The following is a 27,922-nucleotide window of genomic DNA, read 5'->3' on the forward strand; positions in this document are numbered from 1 at the left end:
TTTCCCACCATTTTCATGAAAATACACGCACACACACATACTCACAGTTCAGATAAGTTTGTGATATCCAATGTGCATTTTACAAACACACATTTTAGATAAGTTTGTAATATCCAATATGCATTTTTTAAAATTACATCTCTATTTTTTGCTGAAAGGAGCAACAATTACAAGGAGTCATTATTATCTGTAAAAGGGTCATCGCTTGCAATGGCATGCCCGTCCGAAAGGCCAATCTTAACTACAACTTTCTGGACCTAACCGCTGATCCGGGCCTCCTCTCCCCACCCTTCCACGTTCTGGGGCCTCCTTCCAGTCCTCTCCCCGCCTTTCCTCCGACCCGCCCCCTTCTCCTGGCCCCTCCTCCTCGTTGAGTCAGTGGCTTGAAACTTTTAAAAGCTCTGTGCTCCAAGTTAGAAAAAAGCCTTTACGAGGTATCAGCACTTTTCTTTCATTAGGGAAGGAGTGAGGAAAGTACCAAACAGCAGCAGACTTTTAAACTTGAAACAGGTCTGAGTGCCTGGACTGGCTTTTTCCTTTTACTTCAATTCATCCTCTAAGAAGTTCAATCACTTGGCGTGCCTACTTCGCTTAAGAGAAAGAGTAAGTTTTTTTTTTTTTTTTTTAAGCACTTTACTTATATTCCTCTCTTTCTACAACTAAACCTTTCCTAAAGTTTTTCAAGATGGGGACTTAACTTGGATATAACATTAAGTGGAACAGTGAGTTTGAAAGTGTTTCTGTAGTTAAAAAATTAAAAGTTGAGCTTGTGTATTTTTTTGACTTCTTAAAAAAGTTTCTAGTTCCTAATGCAACAGGTAAAAATGAGATTTAAACCTTTCTGATGCGACTAAAGAACTTCTTTATGGCGTAACAGTTTCTTCATTTTAGAATATAATTCCACTTTGTGGGGGTGCAGATTTTTTTTTTGTCTGAAAATTTTGTAAATTGAGGAAAGGGGACAGAGGAGCTTGGATTGGGGATTTGACTGACAATATCTTAAAAATCAAAGTGCAAATTTGCCTAGGGCGCTTGCTATAGAATTCTGCACTCTGGCTTTTTCATATGGAAATCAGGATTGATGTCCTGTGGGCTTGCCAAGCACACTTCTCTGCAAAGTGCTTTGTTAAGACTGGTTACTTGACTTGCACGTGGTCTCAGCTTAGAATCTCCCCCAGTAAACAAAAAGATATAAAAAATAAAGAGTTGCAATATTGACTTTTTAAGGACACAGTAAATGTCCTTTAATTTTAACCAAGTAACTTTGTGTTAACAACCTCTAAAAGGAAAAATAAAGAGGGACCCTCAGAGCCACTTTTTTTTTCTCTTTTTTCCGACCACGCTGGCAACGCAGGAGATGAAATCCCCTGAATGGGGCGGATGGTGGTTTACTTCCAAGGCAATCGAGGCGGTGAACAGATGTTTAGAAAAGCGCGTATGCCAGGATGGCTTTCCAAAACCGTCTGCTAAGACCAAGACGGGAACTCCTAGAAAGAAAATGGGAACGATTTTTTTTTTACACTGAGCCTTAAGAAAGCAACCCACATCCCCAAACTTCTCATTCTCCCAACCTGGACTGGAAGGAGAGCTCTGGGGCCACTTTGGACTCTTAACGGTGTTACCTACATTCGGTGAACCCCCCAAAATGTAGCGAGGCATGGTCAAGCCCTGGAAAGAATGTTCTCTGTTCCAAAGCCACAGATACTAGTACTTGGTTTAAATACGTGGTGTGGCCCGACAGCTTGATGATCTGCCCTTAGAGAAGGCTGGAAAGCAAATCCAAAGGCTAGGCTTGGCTAGGCGGAGGCCGGGGGCCGGGGCGGGCGCGGGGCGCCTCCTGCCATCTTAGCCTCCGCCCGGACCGCCCGGGGCTCCTGCGCCGCCCGCGCCTCCGGCTTGGCGGGGTTGGGGGTGGTGGTGGTGGTGGGGGGGTGTTCTGAGACTATTCGGTTCCACCCAGCGCGGTTCCAGCATCGCATCTGAATAGGAAAAGAGGCGAGAACTAGGCTGAGCGGAGCTGGGTCGCATGCCAAAGGGCCAAGGAGCAAATAATTCAATTAAATGTGCCAATCTAATTTCCCTGCCCTCTCCCCATTCATCATGCGCTCTTTTAATTCTCTTATGCTTGTTGAATCCCCCGGGATAAGCCTGGGCGAAGAAACCTGAGTACCTTGGGAATGATCGGACTTAACTGGGCACTTGTAACGCCCCTGGAAGTGCCCGAAACTTCCCTAGAATGTGACGAAGCGCGCCTTAACGAAATTAGGAAAGAACGAATGACGTGTCCAGTGGCAAATCAGTCCTGAATTCGGAAACCTTGTCAGTTCCGAGCAGCGGATTTGCCCACACAATACCCTCCCAGATAGCAAGTGTTTATTTGAGCATCTCTGATAAAGCTTATCCTCTGTGGTCTCTTTGGCTTGCACTTCTCACTCCTCCTCACCCTGGGGCTCTCCTGTGTTTTTCTCACTCATTATGGAGTGGAGATTTGGAAGCAGAGAGCTGAAAATTGTGAGAGAAATAGGCCAGGACATCTTTATTTTGAGATTGGCCTGAGTTTTCTTTTGCTTCGGTGAAAAAGATGCTTTAGCTCAAATTGCGGAAATTGGGCACACCTGAGCTCAACCAGAAGTGCCCAGGGACAGTGTTTTAAGTTTTTACTAAGATTTTATAATCTTAACCTAAAACGTAAATTCTTAACATACTTGTATAAGGGATTGGTGAAGATGAAGGCCCGTTGTAATGTAGAAATTCTTTACACTCCACCCTCAACAATGACACAAGCCAGTTAAGTAGAAAATACCGCTTGGTAAGAGTGATTTAATTAGGCAGGACAAACTGACCCCCCCCCCCCAAATCAGACAATGAAGGGAAGAGAGTTTGGTCCTGGTGGTGCGTTGAGTACTGTACAATGCTTTGGATATACCCAGATTAGGGCTGTTTTTACCTGCCCTTTGTCTGGGAAAGGCCTGTTAGCCCTTTCTTTGCTGTTTAAACATGTTCCACATTTTTCTGATACCTTCTATAGTTTACAAACCACCTCAGCTGCGCCATTCATTGACTTCTCATTCCTTCTCAGTATAATTCCTAAATTGCTGAGCCTCCCTGGGAAACATGGTTCCAAAGATCATTTGAGCATCTAATCTAAAAGGGTGTGTTTTCAGATAGAATTGTTTTGATACTTAGAGGCTTCTAATTCCTGCACAGAGAAAAACCATGGACATCTCATGCTATGGTGTGTTCGTTCATTATTTTATAATTTTCGGAGGTATTAGTTTGCATGAGCTCCAGCCTTTATATGATACCCGAGGGAAGGGAATGATAGCGAAGTCACCAGCCAGTGATTAATACCTTCTACTCCACCTTTCCTGTTGCTCTGACTTCCCTTCAAGATACTCTTGTTTTTGAATAGAACTTTGAAGCTTATCCACACACCAGTTCAGCTCTGGAGAGAAAAGTGATTATCTAGTGTTTATCATTAATGTCAATATTCAGTATAGATAAATCAAGTTTAAAACATTCAGAGTTTCACCTTCATGATTTTTGTTTTCATCCGTGTGTGATAACCACAGTAAGTTCCCTACATATGTACTGTCTTGCTAAAACTGAGACACAGGCCCTGATAAGAATGTTTCTTTGTGCATGTTTTGGCCTTAACATTTCCTGAAGTCTCCGGCTCCACTTTACCTTACCTTACTAAATTTTCTTTAAAATAAAAAAAAAAGGTTTATTTTGTGGAGAACTTAAAAATAATAGTAATATGAAAAGTAGAGAATGTGTTATTTTTAGCAAATATATGTGAGTCAGGGATGTTTAAGAGAATAAGATGTCATAATTTAGGGAAGATGACCACACATGTGAAGAGATGCCTGTCATAGTCTTTTTTCTTTATCAATTGACAAAAGGGTAAATTCATATTAATCTGCAAGGGATTAGTTTACTAACTTCAGTATAAAAAATTTTTTTTGCTTATAGTTAGGTTGATATTTTTAGTTGCTATTTTACTTTTTTTAAAAAGTGAAAGTGAGAGACAGTGGCTAGGGCTTTTGCCTTGCAGGGGGTTCAATTCCCTCCTGCACCCCATCTATATTGTCTCCCAGACTGCTGGTAGTGATTCCTGAGTGCATAGCCAGAAATAATTCTGAACATCACTGGGTGTGGCCCCAAAAACTGGAGAGGGGGTAACCAGAGTTGAAAAAAATGAACTGTCTATTGCCACACCCAACAGTGCTCCAGAGACTCAAAGTAGATGATTGAACCTGCTTTGGGAACTTACAAAGCAGGCACCTTTCTAAGCACTGTACTATTTCTTGGGCCCCATTTTTTTTTTTAAATGAATAATAGTCCTTTTTGTTGTTTCGGGCCACACATCTAGCAGTGGTCAGGGTTTACTCAAAGCTCTGCTCTTAGAGATTGCTCAGAACTATATGGCACAGCGAGAGTTAAAACCTGTTCAGCTATGTTCATGATAAACACTCTACCTGCTGTCCTGTCACTCCAGCCCTAAATAACTAATAGTTCAACTTACCAAGCTCTTGCACTCTCAGAGCATTTTGTGCATGTGTTAGCTTATTCAGTTTCTTGAATAGATCATTCTCTTTTTTGGTTTTTGGGTCACACCCAGCAGCTCTCAGGGGTTCCTCTTGGTTCTACACTCTGAAATCGCTCCTGGCAGGCTCGGCGGATCATATGGGATGCCGGATTTGAGCCACTTTCCTTCCGCATGCAAGGCAAGCGCCTTACCTCCATGCTATCTCTCCAGCCAAAATAGATCATTTTTAATGTACTGTGAAGTTTATTATATATACTGTGAAGTATTATTATTGGGGCCAGAAAGATAGCCCAGTGGTAGGGCATTTGCCTTGCACACAGCTCACCCAGGACAGTCCTGGGTTTTATTCCTGGCATCCCATATGGTTCCCCCCCACTCCAGCCTGCCAGGAATAATTTCTGAGAGCAGAGCCAGGAGTAACCCCTGAGCATGGCTGGGTGTGGTCCCCCCAAAACAACAACAACAAAAAGTTTTATTACAACAAAATACTCAGACTATCCAGTTAAAAAATAGTAAAAATGGAAATGAAGTTGTGGGTAAACACTATAATGTGGTAGAAATATTTTTGTAAGTTTCATCAAATCATAATTGAGACATGACATTTGGACTCAGCTTCTGATGTACAAATTTTTTTTCTCTTAACATCTCCAAAATGTCCCTGACAAACTTATTTGGGGAGTTGACTGACTACTGTTAAATTTGGACAAGTATTATTTTTATTGTAACAATCCCCTCCTCCATAGTATCTCTCATGTCCCCTTTCATCTCATTGTCCTCTTAAGCTGAAATGAATTAAGAAGCACGGGAGGGAAAGTTTATTAGTATATTTCACATCCTCTCACCACACCATTTATGCAATGCAGTGTTTTGTATCTAAGATCTGTTGAAATGAATAGTTTTTCTCTACACTGGAAACTACAGTTACTCAAGGAGTCATGAGGCAGAATTTTAAATAGACATTGATAATAGAGTAGTTTTGATATGCCACAGAAATACCCATATTTATGGAAACAAATATTGTATATTTGAGTTGATCATAATGTCATGGTACCTGGTTATTATTTATTTATTGTTTTTGGGCCACATCGAGCAGTACTCAGGATTTATTCCTGGCAGGCCAGGGAGGGGGCTATCATATGAGTGGGATGCTGGGGATAAAACCCAGGTCTATCCTGGGTTGGCAGTGTGCAAGGCAATCACCTTACTGCTGTGTTATCACTCCAGCCCATGGTACCTGATTTAAATCACTTAAATGTCTTCATATACTTGACAGACTATTTGTTCTTATTATATATCAATAAAGTTATATATAAATATATATTTAGGATACTGCAAAATTAGAGGAACAACTCATAAACATCTTTGCATATAACAACATGATAGTGACATAGGTTAAAAGTTAACTGTAGGGGCCGGCGAGGTGGCGCTAGAGGTGGTAAGGTGTCTAGCCTTGGCTAGCCTTGCAAGCGCTAGCCAAGGAAGGACCACGGTTCGATCCCCCTGCGTCCCATATGGTCTCCCCAAGGCAGGGGCAATTTCTGAGCGCTTAGCCAGGAGTAACCCCTGAACATCAAACGGGTGTGGCCAAAAAAAAAAAGTTAACTGTACCAAAGCCAGAAAAATGGTGAATAAGGTGCTTGCCTTGCATGTGTTGAATCTAGCACCCCATATAGTTAGTTCTCTAAGCACTGCCAAGAGTGATCCCTAAGTACAAAGCTAGGAGTAGGCCCTAACAGATGTGGCTTCAAAACAAAAATCCAAAACCAAAGACTCCATGACACCTGTAGTAAATCCCAAAGAGTCTTTCCATTTCTGCTAACACCCTTTCATAATTTCAGTATTATGCCTGCTTTGTAATCTTAAAAATCAAGTAATTTCTACAGACAGTTTTATTTCAGTAATATTACTTGAAAAGTTAATATTATACTATAAAATCATAATAATACTATTTTCTATGAAAGTTTCCTTTTTAATTAATTTCAAACTTTAGAAGTTTGGGTGGATGATTACAATTTCGTGAACCCCAAGGTGATAGGTTTTGTAACCCTGGTTGCTTTTGTAGAGCAGGCCTTGCTTAAATTCATTTCGTGATTATTCAGCAACTGTTATTCTGTAATACAACAGTGAAAAAAACTCCATGGAATGCATGTTCTAGCTAAAGAAAGGAGATAGTAAGGCTTGTTGAATAAGGAGATGAACAAGAAACAGATAAATATAGAATATGAATAGAACAAAGGACATTTTAAAAACAAAAACAGGACAGAGAATAGGAAATTACAGGGTTGAATTACAGCTAAGGTAAGACCAATACAAAGACCTAAAAATAAGTATATAAAGGAACCACCTGGATAGAAAAGACCGTCTCTGTATAACTTTATGGTTTGGCTTCCCCCCATAACTAAGAAACATAGGCTTTCATGTGGGATTTAAGGAGTAATGGCATGAAATGTGAAGAGACATGGCTGACACTTTAAAAGCAGTGTTAGTGGTATAACTAGGTCATCTGCTTTAGGAGAGGAGGAGAGTCAGTCTAAGATTTTCTGGATGGAATATGGATAGGCTAATTACTTGGAAGCATGAATATTACCAAAAGAATATGTGGTATAGTCAGAGAGAGGAATGGTCACAAATGAGTCAACTCAAAGACATTTACTGCAAGAGAAGGGTTCTTAGGAAATTAAAACAAAAACAAAAAACAAAACACCTGAGAAGAGTTGACATTTTAGTTTCAGGGTTCAGTCTTTTGGCTTTAGTATAGTAAAAACACACACACAACATGGCATTTTTTCCTTTCCCTCCAAGAAAACTGTTACTTGATTTTTAAACCAGAATCTTCCATAGATATCTCCTTATAATTTATTTTACTTCATGATTTTTTCAAATATTAGTAACTTTTTCATCTTCCTGATTACTTTCAGTCTTTTTTAATGATAGATATTAAGTTCCTACTTTAATTTTTACATTTATTTCATTTTAAATCCTTGTCCTCAAGTCTAAGTTGTCCCAGGAAATTCTGTAAAATTGAAAGTAAAATATTTTTGAATCTCCTAATAATTATCATGACATTATATTAATCTTGACATTAATAACAGGGAATGACTTAATTGCTATTTTGGCAGATGGTTTATTTTTAAGGCTCTGGCAAAGGCTTGAAACAGAACAAGTGGGTAAGGCTGATGAGATAGAAAAGGAGGTTAAGGTTAAAGAGTACCTTGCATGTGGTTGGACCTGGGTTCAAATTGCTTGTACCACATTGTTCCCCAGATGCTACTAGGGATTATTCCTGAACACAGAACCAGAAATAGCTCCTGAGCTCTGCTGAAGAAGGCCTGCCAAAATATATATATATATTGAACCTTTATTTTTATTTTGCTACTCTTGGAAAGTAGAGAAGTAAAGTGCCGAGCGGTTTTTTTCAGCAGTAAGACATGTCTCCAGAACCCATAAGGTCACTTATCCTCATGCTGCTTTTGCCCATCTTCCTCCTGAATAAATTGTTTTTGGGGCTTTTGAGCCAACATGGGAGAGACTCAGAAATTACTGCTGGATCTTTGCTCATGGGTCACTGCTGAGAGTGTTCATGGTACCATATGCACAGTTCCAGACATGTAATGAACTTGTGTCAGTGGCATGCAAGGCATGTGCCTTAACCTCTGTTGTACAATATGTTTTCCACCCCTCCTAAATATTTTGAGTAAGAGAATATCACCTTTGTTAGAAACCACTGTTTTGCCTCCTGATCAGAGATCTTAAGAATTATCTGAGGCACTTTATTTTTTTTTTTTTTTTCAGTAAATGAAAAAGTTGACTTCTGTTTCTAAACCACCCCAATCAAATTTGTTGACTGGGGAATTCTAGGAATAACAAATGCTACTAAGTGATTACAGATAAAGACTCACAATTAAAGGGAGCTGAGGGTCTTCTGATAGAACACATTGGTGTTTGTAGCTTTGGGCCTCAGGGTGTGACTTAGAATAGAGAAAGCAGGAGGCTGGTTGAGAGGCTGACAAACATTTGCTCTTTCTAAGAACTTCACAACAGTTCCTTTACTTGATCTGCAAAGTTCCAAATGGGAGCCTTTCTAGGTATGTATCTACTTGATGTATGTTTGCTGGTATGGATTCAGGTAATTTGAATCAATGACAGGAACTGTATAAACAGAATTTTGCCCTTTTAGAAGGACATAAATTTCTCAGCCAAGACTTGGAAAAATAAAACATTAATAAGGGCAGAGGGTCAGATAACCAGTTAATAGAACTTTTACTTAAGGAAAGCAAACTACCACAAAAGATAATTATTTCTGTTATCTCTCTTTGCAAATCATAAGTATTATAAGTCATCAAATTCAGCATTATCTGATGGTCTTGTCTCTATGATAGTTGTAATGACAGGTATATTCATGTTGCAGGATACGAAGTGTCTAAGTGGATAACTCATCTTATTTAGATGAAAGGGAATAACTCATTAGCGCAAATTACAAATGTGTGGGTGCTTAAAGAAAAGACAACTTTGCAATTAAGTCGCTAGTGTATTAATAAAGATCTACCTCGAGAACTGTTTGGTGATCCAGTTCACATGCCAAGCATTATGGGGTAATTTTGTAGAATCTTAGAATTCCATCAAGATGAAATTTTGTTTTCCATAATGTAAAAGAACTTAGTCGTTTCTACTTGCATCTTTACTACTTTTTACATTGAAGAATGATGAAACATCAACAAAATGACAACTTCATAATTTGCCTGGTTATACTTATAAATATGTTGAGTTTGCCTTGATTTCAGTCATTGTATGGTTGTGATGAAATGTATGCTGTTATCATTTTTTTTTCCCTCCCCGCTGTTATCATTTTTATTCTTGTTTCACTGTCCTTTCTCCCACCTTCTCACCCCCATCTCCACCAAATACACACACACTTATAAGTGGAGAATCTGAGCAAAAGCAGATGACTCTGGCAAAATATTATAATTCCTTACAAACAGAATTAGGGCCAACTTACACATCATCACATAGACACTGTCTATTGATATAGCTCCAAAAAGTCAGTTATGTTTGTTTGACCCTCCTCGGTTGTATTTCATCTCAATGTGGTTATTTTCTAGTAAATCATAGGTTTTTGTTTTTTTTTTTCCTTTCAAGTTCTCTCACCATCAAACTGTCTATCAGGACTAAATTACTCCCTCTCACCAAAGCCTTCCTTGAAGGCTATCTAACTTGTCAACCCTTCTCTTCATTCTTGTTTGACTATGCTTTTCATATATCAAGTTTACTGCCTATCTCCTCCCCTCAGAACCCAAAAATGGCTCTTCCTGAAAAGAGAAGGAAAGTTTCCCTTTTCTAATGACTAGTAGCAAAGCATTATTTCTCTGATCTTCCCACTTATGTCTCAATCTACTCCCAGACTTTGTCACCCATTTATGAGCTAGCATCTAAGACAACTCCATCCATTGCTAATTTATGTAGTTGGTGCATTCTTGAACTTGATGGACTGGCCATTCTTTTGTTTCATCCAGGAAAATCCTTATACAGGGACTTCTCCTTTCTTGCTTGCTTTTTTCTTCCTTCTCCCTTTTTTTGTTTTTGTTTTCTGACTTTTTAAGCCAAGAGGTATTGACATTAGAAATGTGAAAAGAGGTGTAATGTAGGGAAAGAATAGTCGCTGGATATTTTCCTAGGAAGATATAGTATCAATTGAAAAATTTATGCTATACTCAGATTGGAATGTACATATACTTAGATAATGAGTTAAGAAGTATGCATATTTTTACCTTATTTAAAATTCATCACTAAACTCCTGTTTTGTTTGTTTTAATCAGTAAATAATCCCTAACTGCTATATCCTTTTTTAACACTCAAATTATTCTATGAAAATTTGGCTTTTTGCCTGCCACATGTATTACTATTATTAATTTCTTGCTAGCTCTCTGCATGCAAAGTATATGCTTCAGCCCAAACACTGTGTGTGTGTGTGTTATTGTTGTTGTTGTTGCTGTTGCTGCTGCTGGAAATGTAACCAGGGTCTCATATATATATATATATATAAAACTAGATCACTAAATTATTCCCTTGGTTCTTTTCATCTTTTTTTCAAAAATAAGTATGGTTTTCTTTTATTGTTGTTGTTTTTTACTTTTAATGCAGCTTTATTTTTAAAACTAGTCAGTGTTGATATATTGGAATGCGTTGGCCTTGGGTTTCCTTCTATACTAAGAACTGAAATTTTTTATATCCTGTAGACTTCATTTTCATCAGCAAATTGACTATTAGTAATAGAATTGTACCATTAGTACAATTCTAATTGTGTAAAACTTTTGGGAAAAGCTTCCTACATACTTGTCTTTTTTTTTCTTCTTTTCTTCTTTTTGTCCCATATTTAGCAGTGCTAGGTTCTACTTACAGCAAGGGAGTCACTCAGTGGCAGTACCGGAGATCAAATTTGAGGCTATAGCTCTTAAAGCATGGCTGTCAGCTCTGTGGATTATTACCTTTGTCCTCTTGGAATTCTTTTTCTTGTATTCAATTATGGGAGAGTCCTAGAATTTTGAGGTAACTAAATATTTGTTACAAGGTTAAGAATATGTACTGGAACCAAGTCCCCAGTAAGGGAATATAAATACAAGCATATATCCCTCAAAAGATGCAAATCAGTACTTTTGCCGTCAGTCGTTCTATTTTTTATTTTATTTTTGATGTGTATTTCCCCCCTTCAATGATCAGGCCATACTCCTGACTTTGCATTCAGGGATCAGTCCTGGTGGGAACAGTAGATACTGTGGTGCTAGGATCGAGCCTAGGTTGGCAGCATATAAGGCAAGGCCTTACCCACTGTGCTATTATCTCTCTGGCTCCAGAGAATGTACTTTTCTAATACTATAATATTGAAACATAAGATACTTTTCCTTTAGATGTTGCAGATTTATTTAGTTTGCATTGTAGATTTATTTTGTTTGAAAGTAAATCTCTGTATAGGAACTGGTAGGATGAATGCCTCAGAATAGTAATATATTTCTCTTGTCAAAAAAGAACCATGTGAGCCACTGCTTAAAAAACAAAAACATAAAGACTGAAGTGTGTCTAAATTGTACTTGTGTGCACAAGGAGCTGCATTCTTTTTAAAAACAGGTAGTATTCACTTGTGTATATTGTGTCTCATACAGAGGTGTTGGTGTTTTTGCCTTAATTCTTAGATTCCCATAACTTTTGAATATCACAAATTAGCATTTTGCTTAGGCTTGTAGTCAGGCACTGGTCTACCAGGTAAGACCTGTCCTCATTTATCAGATGGTTAAAATAAGCAGAGTACCTGGCACAGACAGCTTCTCAAGTCATGTGTGAGGCAATGGTTAAGCAAGTAATACATTTTTATAGGTTAAGATCACAATTCACTAGCACATAAGCTCTGTTGCTTCTAAGATTTACTGTATCTGAAGAAAATTGTATGGTGTCAAGGGATGAAACCAAATTGGGCTTTTTTGTTTTTATAAGATTTGGAAAACTTTTGAGGCCTTTTACAATATTTTGATCCTCTGAAAGGAGGTATAAATTAAATGAATAACTCTTTGCCCCTTTTTTGTTTATTTCCAGGGTCCTCCCAGGCAACATGGGAGACTGGAGTGCCTTAGGCAAACTCCTTGATAAAGTTCAAGCCTATTCCACTGCAGGAGGGAAGGTATGGCTGTCAGTGCTTTTCATTTTCCGAATCCTGCTCCTGGGAACAGCCGTGGAGTCAGCCTGGGGTGATGAGCAGTCCGCCTTTCGTTGTAACACTCAGCAACCTGGTTGTGAAAACGTCTGCTATGACAAGTCATTCCCAATCTCGCACGTGCGCTTCTGGGTCCTGCAGATCATCTTCGTGTCTGTCCCTACACTTCTGTACCTGGCTCACGTCTTCTATGTGATGCGCAAGGAAGAGAAGCTGAACAAGAAAGAGGAAGAGCTCAAAGTTGCTCAGACAGACGGGGCCAATGTGGATATGCACTTGAAGCAGATCGAAATCAAAAAGTTCAAGTATGGCATCGAAGAGCATGGCAAGGTGAAAATGCGGGGTGGCCTGCTGCGCACCTACATCATCAGCATTCTCTTCAAGTCCGTCTTCGAGGTGGCCTTCCTGCTCATCCAGTGGTACATCTATGGCTTCAGCCTGAGTGCCGTTTACACTTGCAAAAGAGATCCCTGCCCGCACCAGGTGGACTGTTTTCTCTCGCGCCCCACAGAGAAAACCATCTTCATCATCTTCATGCTCGTGGTGTCCTTGGTGTCTCTGGCCTTGAACATCATCGAACTCTTCTACGTCTTCTTCAAGGGTGTGAAGGATCGTGTGAAGGGAAAAACCGACCTTTATCATGCTTCCACTGGCCCACTGAGCCCCTCGAAAGACTGTGGGTCTCCAAAATACGCTTATTTCAATGGCTGCTCCTCGCCAACTGCTCCCCTGTCACCCATGTCCCCTCCTGGGTACAAGCTGGTTACTGGAGAAAGAAATAATTCTTCCTGTCGCAATTACAACAAGCAAGCAAGTGAGCAAAATTGGGCTAATTATAGTGCAGAGCAAAATCGGATGGGGCAGGCAGGAAGCACCATCTCCAACTCCCACGCGCAGCCTTTCGATTTCCCCGATGATAACCAGAATTCTAAAAAACTAGCTGCTGGGCATGAATTGCAACCGCTGGCCCTCATGGACCCGCGCCCTGCCAGTCGAGCCAGCAGTCGAGCCAGCAGCCGCCCTCGACCAGACGACCTGGAGATCTAAACCCAAGAGCATCCAGATTCCACTGAAAAGTGGAGAAGAAAAAGGTGCTGTAGAAAGTGCACCTTTAGGTGTTCATTTTGTTCCAAGCGGAGGTGGTACTCAACAGCCTTCATCATGAGGCGTAGAAAACACAAAGACGTTAGAATACTTGGGTTCATGGGTGGGGGTGGGGGTTTGGGATAGGTGGGCAGAGAGGGTGGGGATAGGGGAGGCACATGTTGGTATTTAATGTAGTTGATTCTAAGGACATAAATTCTAAATAAAAGTTACATTAGGTGACACATAGGTATTTCACACCCCAACCTTATCTCTAAGAATAGTTCTGTATATGTGAAAGAGTGGGTGAGATTTCCTCTTCAATCAAGAAACTGAAATAACTTTGGCAGGAAACAATGCTTCCTGAACATCTTGGATTTGGGTTTTGTTTTGTTTTGTTTTTTACTTAGAGAAAAAGACCGGATTGTCCTTATGTCCCTACTAAAACATTCCATTGTAAAAATTTGCACTTTGAAGGTAAACTTTCAAGGCTTGACACTCTAGGTAGCAATGGACTTGTGCTACTACTTTTTAATCTTGGTATCAGTTTAAAGTTCGGACAAGGCCCACAGAAAAAGATTTTCCATGTGTTTGCAAATCTCAGACAGTTCTTTTTAGATCCACTATCTTTGTACTAGTGCCATCACCTTTTCATCATTCCTCAACTATTTTATATTCATTGAATAGTTCCTGAAAGCATTTTTAAAATAGTTGAGATGTTTCTTAACATTTTTGAATTAGTCAGGGAAGTGCAAGCCATGCTCGATATTTAATAATCACTTGTATGTGTGTGGAGGGTGTATTTTATGTGTCATGTTTTGGTACAGTATAAACTCACAAACATTTAAAAATAATGCATACACAAGTGTTCAAATTTGAACCTTTTCTCATGGATTTTGTGGTTTGGGCCAATAAATGGTGTTTACATTATGTAATTCCTGCTGTGCAAGTAAAGCACATTTTTTCCCTAAATTGTTTTCCCTTCAGTATCCTATTATGGATACTGGCTTTATTAATCTTTTTTTCTTTTTTCTTTTTTTTTTTTAGAATATAGCAATAATGCTATTGTTGAAATGAATGATTTCCTTTATGAAATGTAATCATTGATGCTTGAATGATAGAATTTTAGTACTGTAAACAAGCTTTAGTAATTAATGTGAGACTTAGAAGAGATGCTTAGGATGGAATATTACATGTGCCTAAATGAATTTTTGCAATAACTGGTATTCTTGGTTTTGATCTACTTAAAACACATTAATTCAGAATTTGTACTTTTAATAAAGTTGACAGTCTTGGGGTGACCAGCAAATTTGATGTTTGCACTAAGATAATATTTGGAATGCAAGAGAGGTTGAAAGTGATTTCAGTATACACATGTACACATGTAACTAATTTATTTGAAATATATGCTAAAGAAATTTACCAGTTTCTTCACATTTTTTTTAAAAACTCATCACAAATGATTAGCAAAAATATAGTGTCATACTTTTCTTTTTGCATGCCGGCTACATAAACAGTTTTGAACCCTGAGAAATACTAATTTGTTTGACATTCCATGTTAAACTACTGTCATGTTCAGCTTCAATGCATGTAATGTAGTCCTAGCCCATCAAATCATGAGTTCTGTTGAGTGTTCTTTGTTCAATAAAATTTTAATTTAGTACAAAAGAGCCTCTGTAACTTGTGATTAAAAAATATTATTGCATCTGTTTCAAAGATTTCCATTGGTTCTGAGGATTAGTGCAAATCAGATCCACAAAATCCAAGAATCATTTTGATTTTGTTGTTTGGGTTTGTTTTGTTTGGGGGCCACACCCATTGGTGCTCTGGGATTACTCCTGGCTCTGCACTCAGAACTCACCCTGGGATGCCGGGGGTTGGGGGGGGTTAAAACCTGGGTCAGCCACATGCAAGGCATTCACCCTCTTCACTATGTGATTGCTCTGACCCCTATTTTTATATTTTGGGTCACAACCAGTGTTGCTCAAGGGATTTTTTTAAAGATTGGTTCTGGATCACTCCTGGTGATGTTTGGGAAAATATGTGACCCAGGGTCTCAAACCTATACGTATGCAAAGCAAACACTGTTTGAGTTCTCCGTAGTACAAGAGCTCAAGATCATTTTTTCTTGGTATTTTAAGTATTATGCATACATAGCTTATATTTTGCTACTGAGTCATATCCCAGGCCTCTGTACAACTTGTACCATCATACTTGTACTGATAATATAAAACTTGTCTTAATTTTAATGATATGTGATACAGTTTATATTCTATAGAAATTTAATATGTATACATGACAAATGAGCAATAAACAGGTATGGAATCTTCATGATTCTCAAAGAAAATGATGAGTTAGTGTGAGGACCAAGGAGGTGTTTCAATGGCAGAGCACATACCTTTCACTTCGTCACTAAAGTCCTGGCTTTGATAATCTAGTACTGCAAAACAAGTTGTTCATACTTAAAAATTAAACAATACAAGGCAGTAGATCAATTCTGAAGAGTCAATATTGCTATAACTTAAAAATAAAGGCATTTCAAGACAAAATTTCAACTTATTTCTTTTGTTTTGGGTAATACCCGGCAGTGCTCAGGGGTTACTCCTGGCTATATGCTCAGAAATCGCTTCTGGCAGGCTCAGGGGACCATATGGAATGCTGGGATTTGAACCACTGACCTTCTGCATGAGAGGCAAACGCCTTACCTCCATGCTATCTCTCCGGCCCCCAACTTATTTCTTAAATATTATTTAACATAACTATATTTATTTATGGAGTGTGATTTACAAAGACCCCAGCCCAATTGCTCAATTAATCTGGAAGCTATAGTGGGGCCATTGAAACAGTATAGGGATTAATTGCATTGCATGCAGTCATCTCCAGTTAGTGTTAGAAATGGGGCAAGAATATTCAGGACCTTAGCACTAAACACTAGTTACTGGGCCCTCACATTGAACCCTCTTCTGCTTGTTTGAGAATCAGAGGAAGGGGGGCTCTCATCTGAATAGAAGCCCATAGAGGTACCTGTGGGAAATCCCACCTACCTCCCTAAAAGAAATTACAAGACACCATCTATGTATATGTAAATAATTTAAATAAGGGGCGGGAGCGGTGGTGCAAGTGGTAGGACGTCTGCCTTGCGTGCATTAGGTTAGGACTGACCGCATTTCTATCCCCTGGTTTCCCATATAGTCCCCCAAGCCAGGATCGATTTCTGAGCACACAGGATTAACCCCTGAGGTGGGGCTGAAAAAAAACAAAAAATATTTTTCTTAAATAAGTAGCAGGTATTCTTGAAATACTTGTACAGTTCCTGTCTCTTGACGCTCACAAAATTCTTAAATTTTAAAAATTTTAGAAATTTTAAAAACGTCACTAGACTGTTCTTGGCCATATGCAGCTGTGTTCAGGGATCACTCCCGGTGGGATTAAGGGAACAACACGTTTGGAAATCAAATTCTGGTCGGACGACTACATGCGAGCATCCTACTATCTGTACTACTCTTACTCTATTATTAGTTGGCTCTGGTTTTCTAAACTAAAAACAAAATTGAGAATTATTTAAGTTTTTGGTTGGGGCAACTTTTACTGTTTTGGCTGGTGATGTAGCAATAGTAGAGCACTTGCCTTGCAGGTGTGACAACCCTGAGTACAATTGTTGGCACTGGAAAAAAAAATTTTACATTTAAAATTTTGCACTTAAATTCTGCAAATATTGTGTCTTTCATTGCATCTAATTTCATATTAAAAAATTGAAAAGGGGTGTGGAGAAATAATACAGTGGTTAGAACTGCATGCACACAAATTCAGTCCCCAGCACCATTGATTACCTCAAGTTCTACCAGGAGTGATGCTTTCAGCATGGTTCCCCAGTCACCCAAAACTAACAAATCCTCTCCTCACACTCCCAAAAAAAGAAATGTGAGAAATTGCTTATTCAACAAGTAGTAATACATGCAGTAGTGATGGAAATGTCTTATACTCTTCACTGTATTCTCACATCTGACTCAAACATTGAAATATAGCTTGAGTCTGAAGTGATGTATTCAGTTCATTTTAATTAAATAGTCACATCTAGCTAGAGATGACTTTATTGAGTTGTTCAATTCTAGAGTAAGCTGGCAATGTGGGGGTTGGGGAGGTTGAATACTGTATAGAAATAGTAATGTTGAAAACAGGGATAAGGGAAAGAAACTTCAAGGCCTTTTTATAGTCTTATAAAGGGCCAGTGCCCTTATTTGGTTCAGTGAATTAGCATCTTTGCTCCTACAGGTCTTTATTAAGCTTCCAGGTCACAGGCTGTTCTGTCATTTAATTTTGAGAAAATTGCTGAACTCAACCTGCCCATTCCCTGCCCACACACTGCCTCTCCTAAAAATTCCAGACTTCAACATGCCAAAACATCTGTGCTTTGTACTTGAAGGGAAAGCAAAATAATGAAGTTTGGGGGCTTATTAAAGTCTTAAAGTAAGTTCTTTTTATAAACACTGCACCAACAGTGTGGAACCATGTTTATAATCTTTACTGGCTTTGAGATTATGTTTTTAGCTTCTTTTGGTTGGGCAAATATAGCTGAGCCATTGGCATGCCACAGTTTGCAGCTGGCAATTTTCAGAACTACAATTACACGTGGGAATGAAGGGTAAGATGGGATTCCTTAAAAACAGGCCTGCCACCTCAATTCCAGCTGGAGCCCCAGAGTCTGAATTGTTTTGGCCATTGCTTTTGAAGATCAATGTGAATGTTTCTTGAGTTCAAGAATTCAATTCAGAGCCACTAGAATCAAATTACCACTTATAATTCATTATCTAGTAATATCTAGTCATCTAAGTTACTCACAATGTAATGATCAATTCTAAAGGCTACAACTGAAGATACTATTCAAGACAATGTTTTTTCTAAAACTATTCTATATGTTGATGTCATTTGACAATGACTACCTTTGGAAATGGAGGGGAATAATTTTAAAATATTCTGGGGGAAGCACTTTCATGAATTTTCAATTTTTGTGGGGCTGAGGCAATTTGCAAGTTAATTATAACCAGTTTCTTGCCATTTATAATTGAATGTAAGTTAAGACTACTAAAGAAACTGCTAGAGACAGTTAAACTGACAGAATGCAGACTTTCATTCAAAAGGTCAGGGTTCGATTTTGGCTTTGCATGATCCTCTGAGCACAGAACTAGAAGTAGCTTCTAAAATCCCACCAGTTTTGCCTCCCTTAAACTAAAACCAGATATGTAAGTATATGTAATTTATATATGGTTAAATAGTAAATACCTTAAAAATTTTAATTTATAACTTAACAGCTATAAATTTATAATTATTTGTAATTATATATAATTATATAATTTAAAATGGCATTAAACAATAGATTTTGTGATTTTGTTCATTTGGGTTTTTTTTTTTTTTTTTTTTTTGGTTTTTGGGCCACACCTGGCTGTGCTCAGGGGTTACTCCTGGCTATCTGCTCAGAAATAGCTCCTGGCAGGCACGGGGGACCATATGGGACACCGGGATTCGAACCAACCCCTTAGGTCCTGCATCGGCTGCTTTCAGGGCAAACACCGCTGTGCTATATCTCCGGCCCTTGGTTTTGAATTTTTTTTTCCCCAACCCCGGTTTTGAATTTTTAATCACATTTCTTTTTTCTATTTCTAGCTAGACTGAAGGTCTAACCTCTTATTAAAATGTTCTTATTGGTAATAGCTTAATATGCATAAATTTAAAATGTTTATATAAACTTTTAAAGTTCTATTGATAAGGCTGAGGTTTCAGTTTGTAGTTTGTATTCTCCCCCTGTATCTGCAATATAAGTTAAAAGAAATTAAATAATGCTTTTTTTTATATTGATTTTCTTCTGTTTAATTTGTTTGTTTTTTGGTTTGGGGGCCACTCCTGGCTATGCACTCAGAAATTGCTCCTGATTTGGGGGACCATATGGAACTCCAGGGTATTGAACCGTGGTCTATCCTAGACTAGTGCCCCTTCTTTCTGTTTCTTTTTTTTTTTTTACACAAATTTAGAAAAGTTTTGTGAGATTTTATTAGTGATATTGTCATATATATCTTCTATTTTGTTCCCCCAAATATCTTTCTTTTTCTAAACAGGTAAGTACCAAATGAAACATTTAAAGAGTAAGTCAAGGATAATCTAGTAGATGTTTAGCATGTGTAATTTATAGAGTATCATTGGAAAACATCCAAAATTAATTTAATTTACTCTGGTCCTCACTTGTCTGGATGACTTGCCACAGTTTATAATTAAAAACTATAAGAACTGTAGATGATGGTTATCTAAAACTCCAAATGTGGGAACCAGTGTGCCATTTGGCATTTGTCCAATTGTTTTTAGTCAGCATTATAGTAGTGAAACTGCCTCTAAACTGAACAATTCTACATGATAATTAGATAATATGTGTGAGAGGAACTAAAAAGAAAGATGGCATGATGAAATATTACATTAGTGAAAATATTTAGTGTGGAAGTCTGTTCAGATGAAAGTACATTCTCACCCTGTTAGAAAGTCTAGTTAGTTGTGGGCCCGAGAGATAGCACAGCGTTGTTTGCCTTGCAAGCAGCCGATCCAGGACCAAAGGTGGTTGGTTCGAATCCCGGTGTCCCATATGGTCCCCCGTGCCTGCCAGGAGCTATTTCTGAGCATACAGCCAGGAGTAACCCCTGAGCAATGCTGGGTGTGGCCCAAAAACCAAAAAAAAAAAAAAAAAAAAAAAAAAAAAACAACCAAAAAAAAAAACAAAAAAAAAAAAAAAGAAAAAGAAAGTCTAGTTAGTTGTAAACAAAGGCATTTACAACTTTTGTTAGTTTCTAACAGCACCATAACTTTGAAAATAAAATATTAACAAAATGTCACTCATTCAATCGGCTATGAAGACTTACACAAAACTAAATTCATAGTTTATAGGACAAAAGATATAATTTTTTTTGACAAAGTAACTCAACTTAGGCCTCAGTTGATTGGAGACTGACTGTCCAACCTCGAACCTTAGATCCCATCCTAAGAATTGGCACAGTTGTCTGCACCAGCAACAGGAATCAAACTTCTCATGCTCTAGGGTGGGTTCATATGACAGAGATGAAATCAGAAGACACTATACCCTGGCTTCAACATTGGATCCATACAAAAAAAAAAACTCAAGATTTCTAATTACAGAAGCCTAATTGAAACAATCACAATTGAAGAGAACTTAACCTGGGACCATGAAGAAGGACTTTGGGGTTGGACAATTAGTATGCTTGGAGCCTGTAATTGGTCTTATGACAGAATGCTTCATAGTTAGAGACAGCCAGATTTTTAGGCCAAGGATATTTTCTTTCAAATTTCCCCAACATTTATTGTGTCTGTGCAAAACAAATAAAAATCTGCCATCACCCCCTTTTTTGTTTATAAATTTTATTAGTATTTTCTAGATAGGGGCTCCCCACTTTTCATAAAACCTTGGGACATGAATTCCTTTGTTTTCCTCATATTTCCATGTTTTTCTACAAACTGAGAAAAAAAAAAAAAAACAGGATGGGGCCAGGGGCCAAGTAGTCTCATGCATTGGTGAAGATCCTTCACTGCCACTATATCCACTAATTGGCACTGAAATCCAACTATAAAGGACTTGTAATTCACAATTGTCTCAATAAAAATAAAAAAAAAGAATATAATGTTTGGTTCAGATATTTAAACAGGGTTTGCTTTCCTTAAAAAAAAAAACTAAACAATTCCAATTTGTAGTTAATTGCTAAATGAACTTTAAAAATAGGCAGTCATTTGTAAAAGATATAATATATTGAAACTGCAAAAGGTTTTATAAAAAGAATAGAAAACATAAATGTCTTAAGATTTCTTAATACGGGCCCAGAGAGATAGCACAGTGGCGTTTGCCTTGCAAGCAGCCGATCCAGGACCAAAGGTGGTTGGTTCAAATCCCGGTGTCCCATATGGTCCCCTGTGCCTGCCAGGAGCTATTTCTGAGCAGACAGCCAGGAGTAACCCCTGAGCAACGCTGGATGTGGCCCAAAAACCAAAAAAAAAAAAAAAAAAAAAAAAAAAGATTTCTTAATACCAGGACTTTTGGGGAATTTTCAATATTTGTGATATATAAACTGTTCATTCTTGAAAATGTTCACAAATACTTGGATAATCATTCAAATATGGTGAAATATTACATCGAGCAAAAATGGTATAATTAGAATCATAAAAAATTGCAAGAAAGGATGTCTGAAATTTGTGTTTGCACATTAAGTTTGTTTTATTTGCATCCTTCCACATTGGACCTTTTTTTTTTTTCCCCCAGCATTTGGAGGAGGGGAACTACAACCAGTGGTGTTCAGGCCTTACTTAACTTAACTTAACTCAGCACTCAAATTACTCCATATCACTCATATCAGACTTAGGAGGCCATATGGGGTTTCAAGAATGAAAGGGAAATACCCAGTTTCCACACTACACATTTATTTTTTAAATAAAGGTGCTTTTGCCCTTGTTATTTTTAGTATCTCCCAAAACCATAAATGCAACCATATGTGGAAGCAAGACTGTACTGATGGGTTGAACTTGGCATGCTTATTTTATTTTTATCATTCACTTCCATTTATAACAAGTAACATTATTTTTTAACACAGATCAGATTTTGCATATTTTCAGTTGGGAATAGATGTTGGAAGAGAATGCTTTTTCTCTCAAGGTTTTCAATGAACAAAATTTCAAACATAAATTCTGAAAGTCTACCTAGGAGTTTTATTATTTAATATAGTATGAATCTAGAAAATTTGAAGCAGAAACTGTTTGCTAGAAGAAATGTTGTCATTTATTCTCCCGTGAGGTTAAGTAAAACTACTTCTCAGTTCTTTAGCAATAAGAAATAGACACTTATTTTTATGTGGTTGTTGTAATTCCTTAAATAAGACACAAATGAAATGCATGTAGGAGATACAGAAAGTCCTTGGTAAATGGGATACAAACAAGATACCTCATGGATACAAATTTTATCAAAGAAAAGGAAGGAAACCAAGGTAGGAAAAAAAAAAACTAGTCTAGTCAATATTTTGCCAGTCTCCCACTTTTATGAAAATGACTATAAATTAAACAATGCCATTTATGTAATTGCAAGACCATGTTCAGTTTTGTATGTGAAAACTAATAGACAACATAAATATGAAAGCAAAACAAGGTGAAAATGCACAATGTACAGAAAATAGGCATATATAAATCACCTTCAAAACTGAAAATTTGGGCTTGGAGAGATAGTACAGGGCATTTTCCTTAAATAGATGACTGGGCTATAATACCCAGCATCCCATATGGCCCTCCAAGTATAGCCAGGACTAATTCCTGAGTGCAGTCAGGGGTAACTTCTGAGCATCATCATATATGCCCCCACCAACACAAACAAGTAAATTAAAAGACTAAACAAAATGAACAAAAAGAGGGGCCAGAGAGATAGTATGGAGGTGAGGTATTTGCCTTGCATGCTAAAAGGACGGTGGTTCTAATCCCAGCATCCCATATGGTCCCCCGAGCCTGCCAGGATTGATTTCTGAGTGAAGAGCCAGGAGTAATTCCTGAGCACTGCTGGGTGTGCCCCCCCCCCCCCCAAAATGAACAAACAAAAATCCCTGAAAATTTGTTCAATAAACACCAACCTATGAGAATGTGAGAGTAGATAGACCAGGGCTTTAAGCCTTGCAAACAGTTGACACTGGCTTGATCCCAAGTGACAGAGTTCCCCAAGCACCACTTGCTGGTTTCTTGAGCATCACTGAATGAAGTATAGTCCCAAAACCCCATTCCTTTGGCCCCCAGATAAAAGAGTGAGTCAGAATGTATCCTTACCACAAAGCTAGAAAGAATATTAACTGTTTGTTATTCTATTAAGTGGAAGAACAGAGCTGGTCGGAATGAGTGTCTAGTTTGAAAATCTTTAATGGTTCCCTTTGTCATTACAGGACAATGAGTGCAACTTCAGCATGCCTCCAAGTCATGACAGCAAGATTTGGACTCTTATATGTTATTGCTTTTCAGAGTTCAAAGCCTGAGCATTCTAGACTTTTTCTAGGACCTCCAAATTCCCAGGTCTTCTCATGTGCGGTCCTAGAAGAAATGGCTCCTTCTGCTGAGTCATGCTCTTCATTTTTTTTTTTTTCCTCCTTACTTACTCATCCCCAAATTCTGGGCTGAAACCTTATTTCTTCTTGGAATCCCTTGATGTCCCAACCTGTCCTTCTTGCACTCCCGATAGCACCTTGCTTTCGTCATATTACAATACATGCAGATTGGTTCAATGTTTGACTTCACAACATATTGTGTCACAATAAAAACAGGAAATGTTTTTGCTCATTTTTCTGGATCATCAATGTTTCACAATGAATGTCTCAGTAATAAAAGTGATACCATTTCTGAGGTTTTGGTTTGGTTTGGGGCCACATCCAGTTGTGCTCAGGGATACCTCCTAGCTCTGAATTCAGCGATCACTCCTGGAGAGCTTGGGGTCACCATAGTGCGGGACAGGGTTTAAACTCCGGTCTGCAGTGTGCATGGTGACTGTCATGCCCACCTTATTTTCATTCCTTTCCCACCATTACTGATTTCTAATTAATGAGTACAAGTATAGTAAATACAACTCTGTACTTTTTTTATGTCAGACATTTTCCTAGCAGGGGAAAAAGATACCTAAGTTGACACTTATTGTTTATTATCAAACTTCATTCTTTTTCTAAGCTCATCAGTTTGCTACCTTGGTATACTAATACAACTAGTTTCTTAACAGCAAAGTTGAAGGATTATTAGCATATTCACTTCATGAAGGAGTAAACTTGATAAAAAATAAAGGGGTAGGGAAAGTGGCTTGGTTATAGAACCTTTTACCTCACACATAGAGGTGCTGGCTTCAAGCAGGGGCACTGTTTTTTTTTTTTTTTTTTTGGTTTTTGGGCCACACCCTGTGAGGCTCAGGGGTTACTCCTGGCTATGTGCTCAGAGGTTGCTCCTGGCTTCTTGGGGGACCATATGGGACGCCGGGGGATCGAACCGCGGTCTGTCCTAGGCTAGTGCAGGCAAGGCAGGCACCTTACCTCCAGTGCCACTGCCCGGCCCCAGGGGCACTGTTTTAAAAAAACAAACAAATCAGTTCCAGAGCAATATAGTGTCTCTTCCTCTTTTCCCCTCACTTTTCCTCTACTCCTCCCACCCTCCCAGCAGCACTCTGGGAACCATTCTCTACATGCGAGGCTGGTGTTCAAATCTGAGCTACCTGCATGCAAATAGTGCACTCTAACCCTTTCCTCTGAATTATCTCCCAGGTCCATATCTCTTTCATATTTAGAGAAACCATAAAACTATCTTCTAGAAATAGACCTGGTTTCTGGAAACTAACATTGGCCTAAATCCTGGCTCACAGTGATTCCACTAAGACAATTATATGGCGTGATAGCCTCTAGTTAGAGCAGCACTTAGGGAATGCCCCACTTCTATCTTGTACAGCTGTTGTAAATTTCCCTTCCTTCTTTTCTTTCTTCTTTCTTGCTTGTCATGTTGCTAACGGTAGTACTAACATTGATCCTTTAGCCTTTTCCTTACCCTTCTTCCTCTGTTATTTTTCTTCTCCTTTTCCTAAGACATAAAGACAATATCCTTTTATTATAAAAGTGCAGAGAAGGGTCATGAAAAATGAAAGGCTCCATCCAATCTTCTCCCTAACAGTAATTATATTTTATATAACATACAGACTACTTGCAAATTATTTTATTTATTCCTTTCTCAGCCAGCTATTCAATATTCTACAGACTAAATGTTCTATAAATCTTTAACTGTTGGATCTTTTGTTTTATTTTGGCTTTTTGGGCCATACCCGGTGACGCTCAGGGGTTACTACTGGCTTTGTGCTCAGAAATCACTTCTGACTTGGGGGATCATATGGGACCCTGGGGGAATCAAACCACAGTCCATCCTAGATGAGCCACATGCAAGGCAAACGCCCTACTGCTGTGCCACTGCTCTGGCACCAACTGTTGGGAATTTTAATCTTCATCTTAATATGTAATATTTGTGCAATAGTTGTACACTTCTAACTATCTTTAAGATTAAATAATAAACTTCATGGCAAAGAGATAAAGCACTGGGTTTAGAGTGGTGGGTTGGGTGTTTGTCTTACATAGAGCTGACCAGGGTTTTATTCCTCAAATCCTGTATGGTTCCTTCCCTGAGACCCCCGCGCCCGCCCCAAGAGTAATTCCTGAATGCAGAGCCAGGAGTGGCCCTTGAGCATCACTAGGTGTACCCTCCAAACAAAACAAATCAAATGGGGCCAGAAGGATAGCATGGAGATAAGGTGTTTGCCTTGCATGCAGAAGACGGTGGTTCAAATCCCGGCATCCCATATGGTCCTCCGAGCCTGCCAGGAGCAATTTCTGAGGGTAGAGCCAGGAGTGACCCATAAGCACTGCCGGGTGTGACCCAAAAACCAACCAAACAAACAAACAAAACAAACAAGAGATTAGACACTTATCTTCCATGCATCTACTTTGGCTGTGGCCCTGGTTCAATCCTCTGCACTGCATAGGATTCCCTGAGTGGTTGTTCAGAGCCAAGAATAAGTCCCTGAGTGTGATCTTTTGATGCAATTACACTCCCCACAGTAAAGAATAAAAGTTAATTAACAGAGTGCCCTATTTTCTCAATGAAATATTTCAAATAATTCACTAAAGTATAATCATAAAGTTTGTTAATATTATTAATATTAATTTATATTAATAATAGAAAATGTCTTGATCAGGATGTCAATTCCTGATTCAGAGTAACATAGAGTGTTACTTTGCTAACGTTCACAAATTCTAAGACTTTTGCTAAGGAAAGATCAAGAGCTTAGAGATCTCTATTTCTTCTGCACAAAGCAATTCTTTTTCACTTTCAGCTTTGCTAGGTGTTTGATACAGAGACCTGTAATTAAAGAACAAGATAAACTTCAATTTGCTACAAGGTATCTCTGTGAAGATCAAGGAACTTCTCAAATTGCATAACTTCTGTCTCCTTTTCCTAAGAGAAATCAGATACTTTCCCTGAAAGTTCATCAGACATTTTTTCTAAATAATATTTAACAAAACATAAAACTGATAACTTTAGTAGAGAAAATTTGAAAGAAAATTAAAAAGTACAAACAAAAAAAGAAGCAAGGAAAGTTAATTCCTTTAATCTTAACATTGAATAAAAGAATGGAATAAAGTTTTGCAACAGAACAAAATAGGAGCTGGAGCAATAGTGTAGCACCTAGGGCACTTGCTTTGCACATAGCCAATCAAGATTTGACTCCCAGCCTCTCCATATGGTCCCTAAACACTGCCAGGATTAAGCCCTGAGCAAAGAGGCAGGAGATTCTGAACACCACCCACCAGCTCTAGTCCAAAAACAAAACCATAATTTTTTGTTTTAATATTTTATTCTTTAAAAAAAAATTTTTTTTTGTTTTTTTTGGGTCACACCCGGCAGCGCTCAGGGGTTACTCCTGGCTCTATGCTCAGAAATTGCTCCTGGCAGGCTCGAGGGACCATATGGGATGCCAGGATTTGAACCACCGACCTTCTGATTGCAAGACAAACGCCTTACCTCCATGCTATCTCTCCGGCCCATGTTTAATTATTTTAAAATCAATGAAATAACTGGCCTTTATTTTTTAAATCATAGGGATATTTTTTTATTATTTTATTTTATTTTTTGAGGGTTGGGCCACATCTGGTGGTGCTCAAGGCTTACTCCTGGTTCTGTGTTCAGGCCCATATGGGATGCTGAGGATAGAATCCAGGTCATATGGTGGATAATATATACTGTATTTTGGCTCCGGCCCAGGACATCTTTTTCACCTAATCAGTCTATTATTAAGCACTACTTTGCTCTCTCTCTCTCTCTCTCTCTCTCTCTCTCTCTCTCTCTCTCTCTCTCTCTATATATATATATATATATATATATATATATATATATGCCTGGCATGCCTGGTAGTAGTACTGGCATAGATAAATATTACTGTGATGTTCACCAGGGTTTAGGCTATGCTTGGCCTAAGTGCACTACTTTGGTTTTGGTTTTTGCATATGCACACTGCCAAGATTCACTCTATTATTTGGAGCACACAGTTATGGTCGTGATGTGTCTAGAGGGAGCAGTGAGAATCGGAATGGAGGATGGTATGATTGATGTGAGCACACATGTACTCACCATAGGCCAGACTTTCTGAGTGTGGTGTTAGCATATATTTCTGACTGTGGTGTTAGCATATATTTCTGGTTGTATGGCTTGCCAGGAGTTGAACTCTGTGTTGTGGTGCTTTCACATATAGCTGGCTGTAGTGTGGTTTAAAGGCAGAGCTGCCAGAATCACATAGTGTGTAAGATGAAGTTTTGAACTCATGACCATAAGCTTTCAAGGCAGGCACTCTATGGCACTGTTATTCTTTCAGGCCCTTAATCCAGTGGACCACAGTGGATTTTTTTTTTTTTGAAAAAATTCTGAGAATTAGGGTCAAAGGTTTAAACATTTTAAACATTGGGGCATGGGTAGTATTGATTCAATCCCTGGCATCCCATATGGTC

General features: G+C 38.5%; 1 protein-coding gene across 1 annotated transcript; it reads left to right on the top strand.

The window, feature by feature from the left end:
• The first annotated feature begins 386 nt into the window (after positions 1-386).
• On the top strand, positions 387-15,002 carry GJA1 (gap junction protein alpha 1). Its single transcript, XM_049771778.1, has 2 exons — positions 387-603; positions 12,134-15,002. The coding sequence occupies exon 2, from the start codon at positions 12,150-12,152 to the stop codon at positions 13,296-13,298; it is 1,149 nt and encodes a 382-aa protein (XP_049627735.1). The 5' UTR covers positions 387-603; positions 12,134-12,149; the 3' UTR covers positions 13,299-15,002.
• The last annotated feature ends 12,920 nt before the right edge of the window (positions 15,003-27,922 follow it).

The sequence above is a fragment of the Suncus etruscus genome, chromosome 4, assembly GCF_024139225.1.
Source record: "Suncus etruscus isolate mSunEtr1 chromosome 4, mSunEtr1.pri.cur, whole genome shotgun sequence".
Lineage (NCBI taxonomy): Eukaryota > Metazoa > Chordata > Mammalia > Eulipotyphla > Soricidae > Suncus > Suncus etruscus.